This window comes from Macrobrachium nipponense, chromosome 13 (genome assembly GCF_015104395.2).
Source record: "Macrobrachium nipponense isolate FS-2020 chromosome 13, ASM1510439v2, whole genome shotgun sequence".
Classification (NCBI taxonomy): domain Eukaryota; kingdom Metazoa; phylum Arthropoda; class Malacostraca; order Decapoda; family Palaemonidae; genus Macrobrachium; species Macrobrachium nipponense.
In genome coordinates this window covers 14,139,799-14,163,915 of record NC_087206.1, presented here as the reverse complement: position 1 = coordinate 14,163,915, position 24,117 = coordinate 14,139,799, and the positions used below count along the sequence as shown (strand labels likewise).

The 24,117-nt window shown below is 39.2% G+C and overlaps 1 protein-coding gene across 8 annotated transcripts in view; it reads right to left on the bottom strand.

The window, feature by feature from the left end:
* LOC135225653 (caskin-1-like) overlaps positions 1 to 24,117 on the bottom strand; it is a 1,822,025-nt gene that overhangs the window by 108,210 nt on the left and 1,689,698 nt on the right. For 4 of the 8 annotated variants that reach the window (XM_064264984.1, XM_064264982.1, XM_064264983.1 and 1 more), the window contains exon 2: positions 19,933 to 21,020. The exons of the other annotated variants lie outside the window; for them this stretch is intronic. In XM_064264984.1, coding sequence (XP_064121054.1) covers positions 19,933 to 20,659 — 727 coding nt within the window. In that variant the 5' untranslated portion in view covers positions 20,660 to 21,020. The remainder of the gene's footprint in view (positions 1 to 19,932; positions 21,021 to 24,117) is intronic. 8 annotated transcript variants of the gene reach the window in all.

The window sequence follows — 24,117 nt, the reverse complement described above, 5'->3', positions numbered from 1 at the left end:
ATTCTCAAGCCTTCAGAGAACTCTCTCTCTCTCTCTCTCTCTCTCTCTCTCTCTCTCTCTCTCTCTCTCTCTCTCTCTCTCTCTAACCAGTTTTCTCAAAATAACAGACCCCTAATAGAGACCATAAATTCATGTCATGAATCATCAAAGTAAATTATTCTCTTTTTCCAATCTGAGCCTACAGGAGCAAAACCAACGGACGGCGGTGAGGTGAAAAATCCATCAACATATTTTCCTTGAGTGAAAAATTATGCAAATTCCCCGAATCCCCCCAAAAGCAGGACACCAAATTTAGGCTTAAAGGGTTAATGCAAAGAATTCATTTCGTTGGAAGCGAAACGAAATAAATCATGGGGGCCGTATATCATTTAAAACATGAATAATTAATATTTCGAAACGACAATAAAAAAGAATGGAATCTTGAAGGAATTCACTTTCCTACAAGAAATCTAAAACATGAATAATTGTTTTGGAATTACCTCACAAGAAAAGATGGAACCAGTGAATCTAATCATTCTGATGTCGAAAAAAGTCATGAAACAATTTTGACATGGCTTCATAAAAAAATGATGAAATCAACAAATGTAATTTATTAGAGAAGAAAAGACAATAAAACATGCCTGTGAAAATTAGATAAGAAAATAAATAATGATAGTAATAAATAAATATAACACAATTAATACTGAAAAAATATCCCCGAAGCAAAACTTCTAAAAAGACTTGATATAGTACAGAGCAAAATACCGGGTACGCAATTATATCCCGAACGAATACTGGACCCTGAAATATAAAGAGAAAGCCAGCTAAGAGTTCATAAAGAATGGACTGTTACGAAAAATGTTAAGGGCAATGAATTACTGGAATTAAGGCTTTTAAAAAAGGATAAATCTTTAGCATAAACTAATAATGAGTTCTCGTATCAAATCCAAACAACGAAACAGCACCAAGACTACGAAACGAGATAAATAGTGGAAAGGCGGACCAGGCCCTAACGAATCTCACCTGGGCGGAAGAGGTCAGATTGCGCAAACCGATAATCACGCATTATACCAACGGGGCCATTCCTTCTTCAAGTAACAAACCAACAAAGCAAGCAAGCAAGAAGCAAGGCAGCCAATTAGAGGAAGTGGAGGCAGAAGCAACGGCGTATGAATCACCGTCACTTAGAAAGTTTTGGGATGGGAGAAAATTGGTCCCCGTGCTGCAAGGATGCCCGAGCCAAGTCTATATAAATGTGTGCCCTTCAGAGGCAAGCAGACAGTTGCTTCATATTCATGAGTTCGCCATTAAATCTTCCCTATAAGCTTTGCACTACTTTTTTTTTACACTATCACTTGATGATTATTGTGCATGGCAATCTGCTTTGTATTTCAGTAAGATGGTTTCTAGTACGAAATAATGCAGCGATGAAATGAAGATGCTTTATAGTACAAAATATACATGGAAGTCAATGTTTGCTCTAAGAGACTAAATAAGTCTTTCACACGTTTCCCTTGGCTCAGTATTTTCCAATATCCCGTTAAGAATATGGAACAGAAAAGCCGAATATCTAAAGAAAAAAAAATCACATATCCATAAATTAACACCAAAGGAAAAAGCGAAGACAAGAGCCAGAAATCAAAGATCTGCAAATTAGTTTCACAACAGGGCTTTGCCCCGTTCCGAAATGTTAAGAGCCTTGCCCAAGTGGCAAAGCCCAGTCCGGCAGGAGGGAAGCCCCGCTAAATGTAATCGAGAGAAAAATTAAACATGGGTGCAGCAGCAAGCAGGCATCCAGTTCATCCAGTTCTGGGATAACTGGACAACCAAACAGAAACTGGAACACATACATAGGGCTCAATGTACGATGCTGGTACGTCAGTCTTGGTTTGTCTTTGTTAGTAGGAAGAGAACTGAGGTCCACAACAAGCCTCCTCTTCCCTTTCACACTTGACTACACTTGCCTTAAAACGAGTGCTGGCATAAGGCTAGTCTAATCTCAACATTCTTACTTCTTCAATGAACTGTGTACGATAGCAAGCAAGCAACTAAAAAGCAACTAAGACCGTAAACAGCGCAGGTAGAAAACACAATTCAAGTTGAAATACAATTATCTTGGCCCATCCCGAATGCTTCTCTCTCTCTCTCTCTCTCTCTCTCTCTCTCTCTCTCTCTCTCTCTCTCTCTCTCTCCTAGGTCTTCAAAGATTTACCTCACTATTGCTGCCTTAATCACAACCGTGTTAACACCAACAGTCCAAATTTGTACAACTTTAAGTTACTCGTTGGACGAGTGGTTCACGTGCTCGCCTACCGATTACTCGGTAGTCCCGACTTCGATTCCCCGCTCTGCCAACGTGGAATCAGAGGAATTTGTTTCTTTTGATTAGAAATGAACTTCTTGATATAATGTGGTTCGGATCCCACAATAAGCTGTAGGTCCCGTTGCTAGGTGACCAATTGGTCACCTAGGTGAACCAATTGGTTCCTAGTCACGTAAAAATATCTAATCCTTCGGGCCAGCCCTAGGAGAGCTCAGTGGTCTGGTTAAACTGAGATTTTTTTTTTTTAAACAACTTCAATGAAAACGCGAAGACCAGATTTTTGTATTTGCATCGACAGGTTCCATTCAGAGAGTATTTTCTTAAAACTGCTTATATCTAACACATCCGTGTCACTTCTAAAATGTCTATGAGAACCCACACTGACCATTCTGCTGCTGAGCAAAGGTTACTTACTCCTCATCTTCCGTAAAAAAATCCTTTGAACTCCTCGTAAAGGCAGACTCTTGTTACAGGTACAGTTCCGCTACTTTAAGGATACTTCGCTAATGACGTTCCCACGTTCTATTTCAAACTTTATGTCCTTTGCCCATATTTTATGGACCGTAACTCTGTAGTTAACAGCTTCCGCGCTGTATAAAGCCATCCGGCGCCGCATTTATTATCTTTGTAAGACTGTCAAACAGCATCAAAGCTGGGATGGAATCGCCCGTGGAGACGCTTTTATTGCCTGTGTTGTTACACATAATCAAGTATCTGTAGGATCACATCAAGATGCCAATTTGTGGGGTTATCCACCTATTACGGACGATTTTAGATGGTAATGACAACAATAACATCGGCACAAGAAAAAATATTGGAAAAAAATGACATGAAAAACATCTGGGTTCTGTATGCTTTAAATGGATTGGTCCATCCTTACAGCCATTATTTTTATTTGAACACTAACGCATGCATCCAACTGACAATGAAATCAGAATTCGATGTGAATCTTCAAGTAAAGCAGATAACATGTAATAGCTTCATAAAGTTACGACTGAAACTGAAAGAATTTTCTTCGAAATATCTTACATTCTTCAAGCAACGCAGCTTTCCGGGAACAGCATAACGAGTGACTCACAAAACTCACAAATCATTTTACCACTAATTGTTTTACAAGCGCCGACGCTCGAAATCGTCTACAGTAACAGACAGACAAACAACTCGCCCTCCCTCTTTCTCTGTCTGTCCGTCTTGAGAGAGAGAGAGAGAGAGAGAGAGAGAGAGAGAGAGAGAGAGAGAGAGAGAGAGCTATAGCGTCCAAACACAATCTTGTTTACGGCTTCTAATTCGCATAACTTCTCTCCCAATCGCGAAATCCGCTACATGGGTTCTCGGGTCGGCTCTAATGCCATACATGGACGGGGTATTTACGTCTTAAAGAACAGACACAATGGGTCCCCTTATTCCTTGTACTTAGCAGTCTCCACGCTGGATTACAAGGAGGATTAAATGTTCTACTTACAAATGAAAACACATCAAATGTCGTGTTTATTATTCAGAACGTTCGGCTGTTGAAACATTCTCGGCACTAACTCCTTCAAGAGTCAAGATTTGCCTAGCTTTGGTCTTTGAGACACCATTCACGAGTGACCCAGAGGAAAAAAACTAGATCCTATTAGCAAGAATTGAGTCCCCCCCCCAAAAAAAAAAAACAACGACTGATACCCAGAAAACAAAAAAAAACTATTACTGCATGTAACTAACAATGTTAAAGCTTTGACTCTACACTGACATCATCTATGACATCAATCAAAATCCAACAAAAGAAAGAGAAAACAATTAAAGTGCTTTTAATAGATAGTAGCAGACGAGGCCCACCACTGCAGACTAGCCAATGAGACCGTGATACTCGGATCTAGTCTGAAAAACAAAGCAATGGGCGAGCAACAAAAGCCACTACGATAAAAAAAAAAAAACTCTTGCAAACTCTGGGTGGAGAACCCAGTAGATTGCAGGCAGACCCATTGTTGCTATAATAGGCAAGCGTTTAACAGCAACGTTTTATCACTTGCCACATTATCATCTCAGGTGGGATGAGACTGTTTGTTCTTCAAGATGTCTGTTGTTCGCTTCACTGCATTAGTTCTGTTCTTTCGCACGGCTGTTATGTTCCAATGGCAGGTTCGATAGAATGGCCCATCGATTGAAGAACATCTGTTCAAAGGACAATTCCTGCACGGGAAACCCTGAAGCTGAATTCGCATAGAATCCTCGAGGGTTAAGCGCCTGGATAAGATGCACGATATGGTATCAAAATTAAAACCAAGGCACGGAAGACAAATGATGGGGGAAAACCGAAGCAAGGATAGCCATATAAATTACCTTAACAGTGGAATAGAATAAATATTACAAGATCATGAAAGCAAATAAGGAGGAAATTAGAGGCAAGCAAGACGAGATCGAAAGAAAGAAAGAAGAAAGGGAGGAAGAAGCTCTTGACATGGACGAGATAATGAACTGCAATATGGACAGAAGATTCTTCATGTTTTATGACAACCCCTTCCCTCCTTCACCATCCCCCCTCACCCGGGGCCCTCTTTCCTCCTTCCATTGGGTGTCTGATCTCTCACTTGTCTTGATGTTGCTCTTCGAAGGGGAAAATCAGTGAGGTCTATCACTACTCTCTCTTTCTTCCACCACAACAACGCAAAATGACAAACAAGTACACTTTATAGCTGCGACACTGACAACGTTAATGAGTTTATCAGATATAAGATAAACTGAATGCAAATGAAATTGCAGCCCGATAAAACTCTATGGCCCAAAAGGGTCAACAAAAAAAAAGGAGATTCACCTGGACTGTCCAATCAACCTGACAGGGGAATAGCACCAGGTTCACCCAAACAAGGCCATACCTGTGTTAATTTGTGCGTGTGCGTATACCGGTGCATATTACGTACCTTAGCGGACATTCATACTCCCACACACGCACACAATTAAGTATGTATGCATGTATGTTTGTTTGTTTGTATAAATAGTATATATATGCACACGTATACACACCGCTTTTTATTCAAGTGCGTAAGCAACTAGACAGCACATTCTTTACGTACACACTACAAAAACAGCCAGAATATTATTGTTAGCTGAGAGAGAGAGAGAGAGAGAGAGAGAGAGAGAGAGAGAGAGAGAGAGAGAGAGAGAGAGAGAGAGAGGCGGTTAAGATCACAGCACCGCAGAGAGAGAGAGAGAGAGAGAGAGAGAGAGAGAGAGAGAGACTCTCATCGTACCCAAAACAGTTCGCTTGGAAAATTCAAACGAATCTCATTCAAGCGTTTTAACATCAAAACACTGAAATAGAGAGGCGCCGTGGGCGAAGACACTGATCGCCATTTATTCTTCCCAAGGCCGCTGAGCTGCAACAATGCCACAGTTCCAGAGGCAGAGAAGAAGCAGCTCTTCTCCCGACCGTGCTATTGTAAGCATGCGATCGGAGAGAGAGAGAGTAGAGAGACAGACAGATAGAGAGAAGAGAGAGAGAGAGAGAGAGAGAGCGAGAGAGCGCACACATATATATATATTTATTTATAGTTACTAAAATAATTTAGAACCTTCCTTCACGTGAATTTTTTTAAATACTAGGATTGGGTTAGAACCCTCGCCCTCTTCACCAAGCAGGTTGGGACACTTATTAAAGCCAACAACTGATGTATATGTATGTATATACATACATATATATATATATATATATATATATATGTACATATATATATATATAATATATATATATATATATATATATATATATATATATATTTATTGCGACACTATGGAATGGGGAGAAAATGATCTTGTACATAGACATATAAAAAGACATAGGGGAAAGTACTGGTCAACATATGTACCAAAAGTATTTATCCACATGAATTTAGACAGACTTCAGGAGTAAATTGAGGTTTGTCAAGAGTAAATCTAAATACAGACTTATCAACATTTCCACTCACCACATATGGCGCAGTAGTAGTGACGTACAAATGCTCACACGCAAATAATCTATATAAGAATAAACTACATAAAAATAAACGCGCGCACAGACACACTTCGGACATTGACGGAGTTAAATACTGCAAATGCAAGTTGCTTATCTTACCATGCATGTCTCTCTTTCACAGGTAGATAATAGTGCACTTTAAAAAATTAAATAGCCCTTATCTAAGGCAAATACCAAAATACCAACCTTGACAGCGCGGGGGAGGAAAGGCTCCTCACCTTCCCTGGAGAGGACTTGGAGGAGGAAGGTTAGGGAGGGAGGAGGATTTGCGGTGAGGGAAGGGAGGGAAGGGAGGCAAGAGGAAAAGGGCAAGTGACTGCAAGACGAAACCGAACATCGCTTCAGAGAAAACGAAACGCGACGAAAACTGATAAAACTCGAAGGAACGCCTCTTTTGGTCGAAACCCGCCCCCCCCGCCCCCCGCCCCCCTACCCACAACCAACCTCTACCCCTACCTCACCAGCTCCTTCATACCACTACAACAGCTATCCTATCCTAAGCGAACGAGGCAGCAGGGTATGGTAGAGGGATACCCATCCCCACCAGGGCAGGAGATCCCCTTCCCGGGTCAACATCATCACTTGTGCTGCTGCTGCTGTTGGCGTCCTTCAGCTTTACTCCAGGTGTCCACAAAACTCTCCCGTAATCTCTGCTGGCGAGTGCTAGGTTATCCATGACATCAGCTCCCCTTTCTACGACATCTAAACAACGGCCAGGAGGGCAAAAACTCGCCACGAAGCTATAATTTAGGTTTCGTCGAACAGGTGGGAGAGAACGTTCCGTTCGCCAGGTCCCTTTGGAAGAAGGGACACACCAAAAACCCAAACAAACAGGCCCTGAGTACCAAACGTCACGCGGCCCCTGAAGGCCGTCTTCCTCAGAGGTGGAGGGAGACGCAGGAGGACTGTAAGGAAGATTCCTTGTGGCGCAAAACACCTGAACTAAAATATTCTTGGTCCAATGGTCAAGCAAAAGGGGCCAAGTCCAATTCCAGACTATTTCTCATATTTCTCATATTGCCAGTGATCACATATAAATATGAATAAAAGTTAAGTGTCGTCTCTGGGTCACTTCATAGATTTTCATTTATCAAAATTTTCATAAATCGTCAAAAATGGGGAATGTCATATTTCAGTAAATCGGCGACACTGGGGGCTGTCATATTCTGATATATAATCAACACAGGGGACTTTCATATTTTGATAAATAGTCCATGCAGGGGATTGTCATATCTTAATATATAGAGAACACTGGGGACTGCCATATATTTTAACAAATAATCAACACTGAGGGCACATATTTTAATAAATAGTAAACACCGGGAACTGTCATATCTTAATATATAGACAACACTGGGGACTCATATTCTAACAAAAAGTCAACACTAGGGAGTGTAAAATTGTAATAAATAATCAACACTGGGGACTGTCATATTTTCTGAAACAGTAAAGACCGGGGACCGCCATATTGCTCCTCCGCCAATACAAGCACCTCGCTCTCATACCAATGTGAGTAAACCATTCAAGAAATCTCTAAGCTTTGAGGTCAACAACACTGTGCATATTAACGAAACTTGAACGAGTTTCCCTCGTCAGCCTGAAACCTGTTCCGATAAGAATTCTTCCTCTTACGTCCCACATCTATGATGTTTGTGTCTCGGAGTACTATACAGATCTTCCGAGGGTAATCAGGAACGAAATGTTACACTGATCACTGCAAGAGACGAACCCAGATAGCCCAGATAGCAGTGCTATTCGATGCCTTCCAAAACTTACATGAGTAAAGGTGACGGCTGAGAGTGGGGACTATGGAAGATCTATGGATGAACAGAGTGGTATCGATGAACTCACAAACAGAACGCAATTAAAAATTCAAGTTTGAGTTTGCTGATGAACGCACAATAGGATCATCACATTTGTCATGATTATACTGCATACTCGAGAATTCCCAGGACTTCAAGACTAAGCTGCATTTGCAGACAAGCATATCGTAAAATTCACTTCAAATACAACAGGCCTTCAAGGGTGTAACAAAATCTATAACTGAACTCTTGACGTAAGCCAAGTAAAAATATGACTATATTTCCTACATACAACAGACTTCTCAAATAGAACTTAGCTCTAGGGTACAGATCTCTTAGAACTCTAAGACAGAAGTCGTTCTAGAATACAAGCTGTAAACTAGAGCCAAAGAGAAAACGAAGGCAGGGTCATGAGAGGCTGTAGTATATAAGTGCCACTCGCTAACAAACTTCTAAGTGGCACCACAGCCATATTTAGAGATGCACTCTGGCACACTTACTCCTCTTCTCTTTAGGAGATCGCCAAGGCTATAAATCTCATAGCTTTCTTGACTCTCTAATATTCGGTTCGGTTAGTTTACACCTGATGTACTCAATCTATGATCTGAAACGCGAATTTTGTTTGATTTTATTATCAATAACGGACGAGAAATGTTGTAATAGTAAATTCACTAACCATACGATCGCAGGTAGAGAGAGAGAGAGAGAGAGAGAGAGAGAGAGAGAGAGAGAGAGAGAGAGAGAGAGAGCGAGCTAGGAACCCCAATTCTATAGATTTAATCTTTACGACATTTATTAAAAGTTCATTTACTTGCTGAAACAAACACAGCTAAAGGAAATTCAATTTTTTCCTTAGAATGTCACGAGATTGAAATCAACGTTTCTTTATGATAAAAAAAAAATCCATTTCATTCTTAATAAATCATACCAGCAAACCCTGAAAGAATAGATTGTTGGAGACACACATATAATTCGAAACACCAGGAAAAAAAAATAAATAAATAAAAATAAAAAAAAACTTTATTGCGGAATTTTGAGTACAACCAGTGTCCTACAGACATGCAAAAATTAACTGCAATGAAAGACAGAAAGAGGAAAACTATAGCTTCTGCTCTAAACTTCTAAGGAAGATGTCACAGCCACATTAATTATCCAGAGTCGAGAAAGATCAAAATTCAAGTCATTTACCCGAGACTATAGCCTTTACGTGATTGGTCCCTACCTCTTCCTAAACATGGCATGCTTTACAACCGGCGTGAAAATGTCGAAAAAACTAAATACGAATCACTGTCATTGACTTCGCCTGGAAAGAGAAAATCACTGGAATTGGAGACATCCAGAGATTAAATAATTCATGTAATGAGCTGCGGTCGTCCGGTCATTCCGCGGTACCTGGTAGTAAGAACGTACACTGTCATTAGGATAATTGCCCACAAGAGTCAGGCCAGTGTCCTGTAATGGATACTACTCTCTTGGAAACAAAGCAGTTTTCACGTTTTCTGGATATTACATGTCCTGATATGTGTGTGTGTGTAGTGTGTTGGTGTGGTGTGTGTGTGTGTGTGTGTGTGTTTGAAAACAAAGCCGTTTCCACATGTATTACTTTGTGGTGTGTGTGTGTGAATACAAAGCAATTTCCACATGTCCTGGATACTACTTTGTGGTGTGTGTGTGTGTGTGTGTGTGTTTTCAGGAAAACTGACCCATTCGAGTTTCTTTACCGTGACTTTCTCCCAGCATAAAGTTTTACTACATTCAATATTCGCCTTTAGCCTTCTGGACTTGACTACTGTAACCACCTAAGGTGCCTAGCTGGAATTTAATTATATACAATCTGTTCACTAATTGTTACAATTTTTAATGGCTTTTTTTTTTTATTTTAACTGTTCTCAATATTATTAATGTTAGTACCATTATCAAGATTGCTATTTTTTAAACTACTTCAGTAACTGTGCGCATATTGCCGATTATTCACTTTTTATCATGTTATCTCATGTATCTAGATTGTGTATATTACTGTCTTACTTAAAATATTCCACGTAAATGGCCTTGAGCCGAAATAAAATTTATTAATTTTAGAAGATGTAAAATTTATTATTATTATTATTATTATTATTATATTCGTCTCTATTCAATATATCTCAAGAATTTCATGAATTCAATCCCTCTCACTATAACATTCGTACGTTTATAATTTCCCTTGTTTTCTCACATATCCCACTTCACTGAGACATGCTCAGTAGTAATTTCTTCTAAGAGAGAGAGAGAGAGAGAGAGAGAGAGAGAGAGAGAGAGAGAGAGAGAGAGAGAGAGAATTTTCCACTTTTTTCCTCAAGGATCTCGGCAACAAAGGTAGGTTCACAACACAAAGGTCTCATCCCCATCCGGTGATTTGTGACTGAGGAGGACATGGAACACACCCACGTCTCTCTCTCTCTCTCTCTCTCTCTCTCTCTCTCTCTCTCACACATACACACACACAAGTGTCCTCACCACCGAGACCTTTCTGGCAGCTATTATTATGCTTGGGAAAAGAAAAAAAAGAAATGATCAGGAATTGCCTTCTCCAGTGTCTTCAACAAAGGTATGAACTTCACGCTCGCTTGAACATCTTTCTTGCCACAAAAAAGTTTTTATCTTATTTTTTTTTTTTTTTTGTATGCATGACTCCAGCTATCTTCCTGCTTTTCATGTCATCTTCCGTTGCCAAAACAATAAATCGCTTCATACACTTGTCGGCGAATCGCAGGATGTGATAGAGCAAGCATGTGCATAAAAACTTGAGTTTTATCAATATTTTTTTTCTGTAAAGGTAAAAAAATAACCACTCACACACATAAAAAAAATTTATAATTCAAACTAAAATAATAACCTTTATGTAAGTTAACAATTATAAAACGCTACTATTCTTGATGGAAGATTTTATATTCCAAACTAGAATAAAAAAATCTTTACGTAAGCGGTGCTACCTGTTAAAAAACAGTAAACAATAGTATTTTCAAAGTAAGAAAGGGTAGAAAATTTGTAAAATAAAACCGCACACACAAACAACATTCGATGCATGCAGTGAAAATGTTCCCAACTTAAGTTAAAAAAAAAAAAAAAAAAAACTTCACCAAGACGTGCTACCAATTAAAAATCACAGAGATATACCGTCACCACGATTCCACGAGAACCCTTATCCGCAGTACTTTTCGACAATTTATTCTTTAAACTTTAGAAAGAAAAAAAAAAAAACACACGTAGAAATTCCTCCTAGGAAGCAAATCCTTAAAAACATAAAAAAAAAAAAAAAAAAATTCGGCTTCTGGTCTTGATTAGTTTTGACCGGGGTGGGTCCTCTCCATATACCCACCCCCAACCGGCCGCTATCCCAAATCGCCTCCCTACCGAATTTCTCCAGTTTCGCTTCGTGTTAGAAGATTGGTGTTTCTTTTAGCACAGGGCCATTGTGCCAATTAATCCTCGCCGGGACCGGTAACTAATATTGGCGGTGAGGAGCGAAACCGGCCCTCATTAAGTGAGCAGGTAGGTAGGCATGAGGCCAGGTGGGTTTGTCGGGTCGGGGTACCTCCTACGGGGTCAGAGGATAATGTCTAGTTTATCTCAGCCACTGACCTCTCCTTCAGTCACATTGTTCTTCCAGAGCTGGGTACGTCTTTCTTTGTGCATGGGTGAATATTGCGTATCAACACGACGTATGAATGTCTATTAACGTACAGGTTATGTCTGGCGTTTTAATGTATTTTTGCAACAACGCAAATACGTGTGTGTATGGGTAAAATGCAACCTAATGGATAAAACGTTGATATTTTAATATTCCTTTGTCCGTCCATTTGCGTTCAAACCAATCACTAGGACTTTCTTCTTGAATAAATGGTAAAATTTAATTCGTTATAACGGTAGTTAGGCTAATCAGGCTTCCACTTTCATATCAAATTATAAACCGTATTTAATAATAATAATAAAAAAAGTGATCGACACATTGGTTTCATAAACTAAATTACAGTCATCGGCGCACTAGGCAGGTTTTTCGTGTAATTAGGAGGCTGCCCAGCGTACTGAATCTCAACATGCATCGCTCACATATCTCATGAATAAGAATTTCCAGTAAACGACAGACAAGTATATAAAGATTTAACTATTGCATTACCTTCCATTATAAGATTCAATTAGGTGAAACCTTTATATGCCTTGTAAAAAAAAAAAAAAAAAAAAAAGTAAAAAAAAAAAAAAATAAAAACCGTACACTAATGCATCAATTGGCCCAAGTTTAGAATAAAAATCCTTCAGATAGTTAACAACGCACTATAAAAGAAATTACAGAAAATCAGAAATAACGATTCATTCTTGTGTCGCACATAAGCGTATAAAAAATCTGATGGTGCGATTTACCTATCATTTGTCTGTCATCAGCAGTATGTTCTTTCCGCCATTGGTGAAGGCCCCATAAAATTACCAATTATTTGTCTGGAATCTGCAGTGTGCTCTTTCCGCCACTGGTGAAGGCCCACAAAATTTACACTGGCCTAAAACGTCCAGCCCAGCTGATCTTGTAATGTCTGCTGACCTCCTTCAGTTGCATTAATCTCTGATTCAAGTCATCAGAGAAACAGGATTCTGGCCCGGCTCCTCGAGTCTCTTTCCACACACTGAAACGTGAAGCATCAACCGTACGCAATATTGCACCCATTTCAATTCTTGACAACCGTCAACACTGCACCAAATCCTTACAGCATCTCTTCAAGGAAAAAAAAAGCCTTAGGAAAGCATCAGCTCATTAGAGATCTCCATAATGATAACAGTCCGGTAACGAATAATTGACTTTCCAATCACCATAACCCCGGCATCAATGTGTCCTTATCTGAACAAGGACCTCTTCCAGCCGTTTTCGCGACTGATACAGACACTGTCATATCGTTTGGACATCGCTAACGATAGATATGGTTTGAAATCTCCCTACGAGATTGCCCTGTTGCCCTGTTCGTGGACATTAACGAAATTACGCTGGCTAGATGCCATTGCATAATGAACATATGACCGGTCAAGCTAGTATTATGGCTACCTGACATAATATTATTAATATTTTCGTTAAAAGTACGGCAAAAAGAGGTGCGCAGTATGAATTCAAATATATATATATTCTATTTTAGTCTTTTCATCTTGTACATTTGAGAGAGAAGGGGGAGAAGGAGGGAGGGAGAGAGAAGAGGGGAGAGAAGGGGATGAGAAAAGGAAGAGGCGGGGGAAGGAGGAGAGAGATAGGAGGGAGGACAGAAGACGAGAGAGAGAGAGAGGAGAGAGAGAGAGAGAGAGAGAGAGACTATTTTAGTTTCTTTTTTTGTATATTTCTGAGAGAGAGAGACTATTTTAGTTTCTTTTTCTTGTATATTTGAGAGAGAGAGAGAGAGAGAGAGAGAGAGAGAGAGAGAGAGAGAGAGAGAGAGAGAAACTTGGGTACAAAAAATAAAACCCATCGAGACGTGAATCATTACAATATTAATCAGCGTAATGGGCATATCAGCTCGTGAGGACGAGACGTCACACTCTGCATATATGATGGGGCAAATTAATTTCCACTACTCGAGGTTTCAAATTTCCCCATTCATTTCAATTTTCATTCGACCTGAACCTAATGGACGTCCCGGCTCTCTCTCTCTCTCTCTCTCTCTCTCTCTCTCTCTCTGGATGATTAACCCCTGTGTGTTCTCGGAGGTGTGTCTTTCATCTGTCGCTGTCAAATATATTTATCCCAACTGGGATCCTTTATTACTGTAATATTATTGAATATACAGTAATACATCACTGCAGAATGTGAAATAACTTGTTAATGAGTTTAAAAGACTAAAGTGTCATGCAACTTTATCTTTCATTCGACATTTATCATTTTTATTGGTATAATCTCGTATTCCGGGTCACATAGCAATTGTGTATGTATATATATATATATATATATATATATATATATATATATATATATAGATATATATATATATATATATATATGAAGATAAAGATAAAAGGCCAATAAAACACTATTTGAAAGTTGCAACCATATATTTCGAGCACTTCCTCCTATGCTACTGATCACAGAAGGAAGTTCTCGAAACATGTGGTTGCAACGTAAAAATAGTTTTATGGGTCTTTTATCTTCATATTATACTGTTGTATTGCAGTAAAAAGACATCATATATATATATATATATATAATGTTTATGTAAATCTATTTGCTATTTGGTTACAAAACTTTTTACTTCTTCAGTTTGACTAAAAAATCACTTCGGAAAACTGATACGCGATGAGAGTTGATAAGAACTTGATTTGAATTTTCACTGTTATAGGAGAGAGAGAGAGAGAGAGAGAGAGAGAGAGAGAGAGAGAGAGAGAGAGAGGAAAAACAGTAATCTGGAAGCCTCGTCAGGATGTCACCCTTCCCGGATGCACACAAACATGAATGGATGGAGTGCCCGGATGATGTGGTAGGGCAATTATGAAGGCACAGAATTATTCGTCTAGGCTCCTCCTCTCACACCACTACACACACACACACACACACACACACACACACATAGAGAAATTCTCTCTCTCTCTCTCTCTCTCTTAAGGACTCATATCTTTCACAAGGAAAGCAGAATATTCAAAGGAACAATTTTCATCATCCCTTGAAGGATATGCAGCCTCAAAATCACAACATAGGCACACATCTTTTGGCAAAATTGACTAATAATAAGAAGAATGGCTGAGCTGTACTAACAACTCATGGGCAAAACCAATACCTGCAACAACCCCACGGCCATAAAAACAAGCAGAAAATTTGCTATGAGCGTCGAAGACTTCGAATGATGATACCGGAGAGAGAAAAAAAAGATATCTCCTCTATTATTGGCGGTTCCTTCCTGAAACTCCTACCTGCGGAGGAAGAGCATTTCGGCAATACTGCCCCATAATGAGAGTCGAAAGGACTCGCCAGAAACTTGAAACTTCATTAGCCTAAGATAGTTATGACTGGCGTGAAGAGGTCATAACTTAATAAGACCACAATGCGAGGGCTTTCTCGAAGAAGGGTTTATAGGCCATGATAGTTCCGCGCCTTGATTGGGGACTAACACCTAATCAGTGCTTTTAGAGCCGCATAAATACGAGACTCTTTACCCGGACCAGATAAACATCGATGTGTACAACTAAGGTCTCATCAACTTAATTAATAGGAGCCTCAGTGGCAATAGCTCCACATTCTTGGTTGCTCCGTGAGACGCCGAGGGAACGGTGGACACAGAGCTTCAGTCAATACTGACGGTTTATTTGAGCTAAAATTACCTAAGTAGAACATATTTTGTACTTAAGCTACGCTCATATTTTCACAATGGTTGCGCTATGCCATCTGGCAGTACTCGACGCCAATACCAAACTATTTACCTCTGCTTTTAGTTAATATAATAACAAAGATCCATTGCAATTAATGTGCTGTAGGCTTCCGCCATATGAATCCTCGGAGTTATAACAAGAATATCCCAATTTGGTAATGAATGAGATAAAATAGAACCTATGTCAGTAAATAATTCACAAGATATTTCTCTCTTCTTGTTTATCAGTATCACCAATAGTTTGAGCAAACGCCAAATTCTCGACGAATTACAAGAGAAAAACGGATATGTAAATCGGCATCCGAAGTCCCAACCACCTCATTAGGGAATCTAACCACAACCACAAAGAGCGACCCTCAATGCTGGATAAGTTTTGTTCAACTAAGGAAATTTCACTGAATTGTCTGAATACTGTATACTTATTCACACATTTACTGCTTCCCGTGACCAAGCAAAGTGTAGTCAGTTGTGGTGTCACGGTGCAAAGCAATGACTGACACACACACACCCACCATACGTCAGTAACCAGTCAAGTGTATGTATGTATGTATTTTAATTAATATATTATATATATATATATATATATATATATATAATAAAATATTATAATAGATTAATATATATATTATATTATATAATACTATATATATATATATATAATGCAGCACAAAGGAACACGTACTTGAGAATATCCTTAAATCCACGTTAGATAAGTAAATGTAACAGACTTGGAACAAGTACCTTCGTGGTATATTCTACATTTTCGGGGTCACACTAAATATAAAAGAAGTTGACAGGCCTTTCTGAACAAAATCAGAAAGAGGGGGCGGGGTTACAGTTTATTAATCTGGGCGGAATGTTTCTTTAAGCAAAAGAGATACACACACACACACACATACACACGCATACACGCCACTGTATCCCAGGGCCAACTGCAGAAAGTCTTTATATCCTTCACGTTCATTCCTCTCGACTTGTTTCTTTGTCCCTCGACCTTTGTCCTTTGACCTTTGGCTCAAGACACGCCGCAAGCACTTTCTTCCTTTCTGCGAAATGCATAATCTCGCGAAACTCTGAGGAGAAATGTTTCAATTCAACTCCGATTGTCCGTTCCTTACTTTTTTTCGTGTTTTAGTTTTGTCTTGTTTTGTTTTGTAATATGGTTTCGTTTCAAGTTAATATGCTATTAAGCTTTTTTTATGCAATTTTTTTAATTGAGATAATAATAATAATATAATAATAATAATAATAATAATAATAATAATAATGATAATGAATTAATGATAATGAATAATAATAATAATAATAATAATAATAGATAATAATGAATAAATAATATAATGAATAATAAAATAATATCCCAGCTCCGTACAGAATCATTAATATCGAAACTATGCAAGCAAATGTCCTACAGGATATAATAATAATAATAATAATATAATAATAATAATAATAATAATAATAATAATAATAATAATAATAATAATATCCAAGCTCTGTGCAGAATCAATCAATATCGAAACTATGCATGCAAATGTCCTACAGGATAATAATAATAATAATAATAATAATAATAATAATAATAATAATAATAATAATAATAATAATAACCTTGACCAGTACAGAATGAAATCAAACAAAAAATATACATGTGAATACCACACAGAATATTTAGCCTAAAATCGAAACTATAACAGAATTCACGACCACATACTGAGCCGAGGAAGCGACAAAAATACATTATACTTGGATCAAAACCAGAAACCCACAACCATCCATCAATTCCCAGCCCAAAAGGAGATTGACGAGCAAGGCCCAGCAAGCAATAATTTAAACGGAGAACCTTTCTCGTCTGACATCTGTTGCCTCTGGACGATGATCAGCGTGAACGATGCCTTTTCGGTCTGTTCCACTAAGATAGCGTAATTAGGCATTTTGCTGCATCACGAATCGCAAGCAATCTCTGGCGTTCAAGCAAAACAAAGATTCTTTCAAAGGGACTCTTTTCAAAAGATTGTTTACGGTGTCGGTAAAATTGGCCGGAATTTACGGGAAGAGACAGACCGTCAAAAAAATCATGGGATATACGCAAGACAAGATGGTCCATTAATTAAGTAGAAGAGTAATAAAGGAGGGAGAAACTGGAGGGAGAGAAGATAGACAGATTAGGAGGGAAATACTGTTGGAGAAGCCAGAAAGAAACAAGAGGATGAAAAGATACAGAAAAAAATGTATAAGTAGACAGAAGGGAGGGGAGTAATATACAGGAAGGAAGGGGTGGGGGAGATGTGCAGAAGAGGGGGTGGGGGGTGCGGTTAATGTTGGGAAACAGAGAGAAACTGAAGTAAGAAATAAGGACAAGAGAAATCGGTATGTAGCAGGAAAGGAGGGGAGACAGCGATACAAGACAGAAGAAATTGAACAAAGAAGATACAATCAAAGGAGAAAAGACAGAAAGAAACGGAATGAAGAATAGATAGACAGAGAAGAAAAGGGCAAATAGAAGAAGGGGGTGGATGGGGGGAGACAGTGAAACAAGGCAGGAGCAAACGTGACGTGGTGGTTCAAGGTCACCCAATGTTAATCCTTGCAGGACGCCGCAACGCCACTCAGGATGAACTGCCTATTGAGACATTAAAAACCCCCGCCCCCAACCCCCACACGTAAACACCCCAAGATCATTTACGCCCTCTCCTTCTCCTTCTCCTTCTTCTTCTTCTTGACCCCTAGAGCCTTGTGCAAATTGAAAGCAAACGCCAGAGTCAACAAAAGCGCAAACAAACAAAACGATAAGAGGGGCATTTCGAGAATCAAAACCAGGCGAATGATAAGAGAGCCGGCAGTCAACACTTTCACTTTAAGGCTAATGCCAAAACCCAGTCTCCCGGGGACGGCATGATGGAGCTGAGGTTGTGGGATACATTTACATCATCATTTGATACCGCGATAGGAAGTAGAAAGGTAACCTGCTGAAAAGTGTCGAATGGACGGACGACAGATTTTTCTTGTAATTGCGTTGGATTCCCTTGTCAACGAACCACAACATACCCAGGAATAAATTATACTTGCCCTCAGTTCCACACTCATATTTCTAGAGTTCCCAAGTAAAAATGGGTTACAATTAATTTGAATGTCACTTAAATGACGGCTTTTCAATATGCCACTTAACTTACTCAGTGCAAAATCATTTAAGAAAAGGGTGAATCGGTCATCGTTGCCAATTTAGTGGAGCTTCACATAGTCGCCGATGCCTTTACAAACTCTTTCTATGAATTCTAGTTCCTCGTTGAGCGAGTGGTTTTCGCGCTCGGCTACCAATCAGGTGGTCCTAAGTTCGATTTTCGGCTCGGCCAACGCGGAATCATTGGAATTTATTTCTGGTGATAGAAATTCACTTCTCGATATAATGTGGTTCGGATCCCACAATAAGCTGTAGGTCCCGTTGCTAGGTGACCAATTGGTTCCTAGCCACGTAAAAATATCTAATCCTTCGGGCCAGCCCTAGGAGAGGTGTTAACAAGCTCAGTGGTCTGGTAAAACTAAGATATATCATCTCTCATCATCCATGAATTCTAGTTGTCATAATGATGCAATAATGATAAAATTGCTCTAATATCTATGGATATATACTACAAATAGATACGCTAATTTCACTTATTTCCAAGGTTTTGTGTAAGTCTTATACTCAGTTTGGAGGGTAAACACATATCTATTGGCAACAGTGAACCGATTATCTTGGAATCTGAACCACAGCCTATGGAATTAAGCTGACAATTGTCAGTGACTGCTTAGCTATCTGATGAACCATTCCATTAACAGTGTATAAAGTAAAGGCAATTAAAACTAATTAACAAGGGTGTCACTCTCTAAAGGTGTGTATACTCGAAACTGGACTCAGTTGAATATGCTAGATTCACAAGATAAAACCTCCTAATTGCATTTATTTCTTTTGCAAAAGAATTACTGAATCTCAATATCAAGAAGCCCTCAGCAAATTGAACACGAATTGCTCAAGTGCTTTGTTGTAAAACTGATAACAATAACAAAAACTGCACTGATTTGTAACCTTATCCGTAGGGTACTGTGAACAACTATAACTTGACATTTATGGATATATAAATTTATTAGCCAAGTGTGTAATAGTATTAATTTTCATTAATAAATGTGAACCGTATTACGGTCATACATCTCCAATTTAACGAAAGGTTCAATATAAACACTGCTGTAAAACTAAGTTCTACAGATGGAAGGCACATTCATTTGTTTACAATTGATCAGCTGGAGATAAATCCATCGTATGAAAACTAACAAATCATTGCATAACTCACTAATCACACAATTTTTTATGGTCAATAAAGGCAGGTATGCTTATTTAACAAACTATTAATAGCTGAAGGTTAATCCAAGGTTATTCTATATACCTTGGGTTAATCCATAGCTTTCTCAAGGTAAACTAACCACGACTTTACTTACGTTTGAGGAGCGACCTCCAGCTCCCTCCAAAGGTTTTCATGGGCGATCTCTTGACGCAGCCGGTCACCATACTGTGATGTCCTCCCCCACTGCCTATAATACTGACGCCACTACCGCAGGTGGAGGCAGCACTCCTAGAGGAGGCCGTGGAGGAGGCTGACGACGAAGAGTGATGGGAAACGTTGCAATGATTGGTGCAGTGCAAGCGAGAAGGGTCGAAACAGAACAGACGCAAATCCTCTACGGACGTCGCCGCAGAGTGGAGATCGGTAAAGGACAGAGACCTCCCGCAGAAGGAAGACCTCGCTATAGAAGCCCGGTCGACGGACGACCTCAGGGAGCCTCTCTCGAGGGTACTTCGCGTGAAAGGGCCTCCGTAATCCATGCGCACTCCCCGGCCCAGGGTGGCCGACTTTCTAGAGAGTGACATCATGGCCATGCTTTCGAGGTGCTCCTCCAGATCCTCCTCTTCCTCCTCCTCCTCCACATCTTGGTCGGCGACGACGCCCTCGTCCTCTTTATCCTCGGGCGAAGGGCGCATCAGAGGCGCTGCCAAGGACGCCCTGAGCTCGGCCACCAGAGCGGCAGCCTCTTCCCCGGCGGACCACATGAGAGATTCATCGCTCCGGGCGCGGCTCAGGTCGAGGTACGAGTAGGTTGGGCCGGTGTCTGCGAAACTCTGATAGGTGGAGGACAACTCCCTCTGCTTCCCCGCCCGCGTCACCATCTTGGAAAGGGCGTGGACGTGGGCGTAATGACTGACAGCGAGTGGGAAGGGCGGCGATAAACGGCTCACAATACTACTTTAATCCCATGTATAGCTGCAAAAGGGTGAACTGCACGCCGTCATCTTCCCTCTGCTCGATTCTTGGAAACAATTTCAATTTCATTCAAAATTTGAACTCTACAGGCGACTTATCACGGAAATGACATCTTTAATTAAACACCGTTTTCGCTCTACGGATATTTTTTTCTTCTTACATTCTTCTGCTTATATTCAACTTATTTTTTGTTTTTTTGTTTTTTGTTTTTACATTCTTAATCACTATTCACTTTCGGGAAATTCATTCACTCACACATCATGACACCTAAAATATTGAAGGCATTGTAAGTAATACTCGATATATCATAATAAACAATAACACACTGCAGCCATGGAAGAATATGTCGATACACCCCAAATATTCAGTAAATTACTTATTTCACTTTATAATGATATTCCGGAACCATCAATGAATTCCTTTCATTAAACTGAGATTTTTCTTAACACAAATTTGATACTGATAAATTCTTTTGTTGGTACTTGTGTTTGAGGTCAAAATACCGAAATAATTACTCAATAACAAAACTGAAAAACTGCTATGATATAAACACAACACCCGCCCCCCCCCCCCCACAAAGTATGAATCCCCTAAATATTCAAGTTACTAAATACAGAAATGTCTTTCAGAACACTAAACAGGAAATACCTTCCTCTTGACCTGTTCCTGCACCCCTCTACAAGGGGTCTTGGTTATGACCCTGCTTAACATTGCTTTAATGCCATTCCAATTTAAAAGGCTGCCCAAGGGCATAATATATTTTTTTTCCAAAGTAATACGTGAGGGTCACGCGTAAGAGGCAGTAAGGTACAAAATTAGGTGCTGCCCGATATTAGACCTGACCTTTGACCTGGATGGGTTCGAACGGTCTTTCCCAGGAATAATCGCTTTGAAAGGTCTGCAATTTATATGTAAAATTTCAGCCGACAGGATAGTAATGAAAGAAATGTCTGCTGGAAACCATTTTCAGATATGGAAAAAACTTAGCATTCAGATGGAATACAGAAAATGATTATTCAGGACGTGTCAAGGCAGCTCTCTCTTTTCGAGTGACCGGAGGTTTATCTCAGCAAAATAACAGGATCTAAAAAATGGCCAAGAAACCTTTTCGAATGTCTAACAACTTAATAACGGCCTTTGACGACAGAATGGATGGTCATTTATACTTATGGGCATTTTTTAAGGGTGGTGGGAAATGAAAATTTAAATTCTCCAGATTGTGTTATCTCCCCAAGAGTCATTGGTTCTCGAACAATTTATATATACATTCAACCCATCGCTAGATGAAGCCTAAACTTTAGCGGGTTCAACGCGGAAGGAATTCCTAGAGAGGGCGTTGAAGCGAAGCCTATCCCAGATAAAATACCTCGAAGAGAAGACTGACAAAAAGAGAGGGAGATAGAGAGAGAAAGGGGGTGGTGGGAGCCCCTGAAGCCTTAATTATCGTCTTTCCTCAAGATGACCTGTGAGATCCTGGGAGAGAGAGTTCACCGAAGCGCACTTAACGAGGAAGATATCCTGTATCAAATTGCCCAGATTACTCCTGAAGGGGGTATATAAATTCCCACCTCCTCCTCCTCCTCCTTCTCCTACTCCACATCGCTCGGGGTATCGAACAATGCCCCTCCCTCCCCCCCATGAATCTGGAGGCTCGACATCCTGAACAAGGGCCAAATGAGAGAGACCACTCGAAAAAGTCCCACCTATTAATTAAATCGGCCCCTTCATTAAATGGCTAAATGGCCGGCCTCCCAAAACTTTCGAGAGAGCCACGACGACTTTTGAAAAGGTCCCAACGAGCGATAAGACGACGTCAAACCAGGAAGCTTTGCGAAGGATTTTATTTCGACTTAATTACGCGGAGCAAAAAATACGAAATCCTTCGTAAACTTTCATTATAAAAATGAACAGAAAGCTGCTTCCAGGATGTAATGATAAAATGAATGTTTATGCAAGGCAACATTAAAATCTTGAATAAAATATAATTCGTGAATGTCTTCTTCTCGGTCAGAGAACCTTAATTCATAATACGTACAATAAACACCTACAGCACTATCTTTAGAGTTATAATTTTAATCTTTCAAAAAAGTTATAAATATATTTGTGTGTATGTGTGCGCCTGGTAAAAATGCTCTGTTACAACAGAATTCCAAAATATAGAGAGAAAATACTATATTTCAGAGACTGCTGTCTCCCACTTCAGGTGGATGAAGAGGGAGACAGCAGTCTCTGAAATAGAGTATTTTCTCTCTATATGTTGGTGTTTTTATGGGCTCCTTTTATTAGATATATACATATACATACACACACACACACACACACATATTACATACAAAAGTACACAGAATAATAAATATATATATTACACGTATATTATGTATGTATATAAAATCTCAGTCTCGCAAAACATTTGAGAAAAAATGCAAAGAGAAGATCAAGGAAATGATTGTATATGGAGAGTGAACTGCACGCTGCCCCTATCTTGTGCAATACGAGTATCTCGTCTAATGGATTCATCACGACCATTTACTGACCACCACAATGACAGCAAATAATAGGGACACTCTCTCCCTCTCTCTCTCTACTAAGCTTTTCTTGGAGCTATGATGAAAACCTTTCGAGCCTTGTTAAATAATCTTACTTGCAATGAATCCTGATGGAGAAAAACAACGAATAACGTAAAAAAATAATATTGATTGACTTTAAAATCACTCATTATTCAATAAGGTAAAAATGAATCGCAGTCCAAAAGATGTTCATTTCTATATAAAAAATAACACGACGGGAGGCAGGAATATATAATTATTATGATTATCCAGGATTAACATCATACAGAAAAAAAAACACACACACACAATGGCTATCCAAACTGCAAAAGAAGAGCGGATGGAAACAAACAACAAACGACAAGGAAAATAAAAAAATAAGAATGTGGTCTGTTAACCCAAAACAAACTCATTCGCACATACACACACACACACACACACAAAACAAGCAAATACACACACGCAAACTCGCCACTCTTGCAACTGTTACACTTGATAATAAAAAAAAAACAATTACTACAACATCTACGACACAAAGCGAGAGAGAGAGAGAAACTGGTTTGCAACATAATCGACTAAGTGTCCATTTACTGCAAAATCATTCCACTTTCCATAACATATATTTTAATTAAGTAGCAATCACTTTTCAATAACTACAACAAAAATTAATAATGAATAAAAAAAAAAAGACTTGCAAAATCCATTAGGCTATTGTATGATTAGAATTTTTGGGTAACAGTAGGTTTTCTGTTAATACATAAACGATAAATATTCCTTATAAACTTATTATTATTATTATTATTATTATTATTATTCTC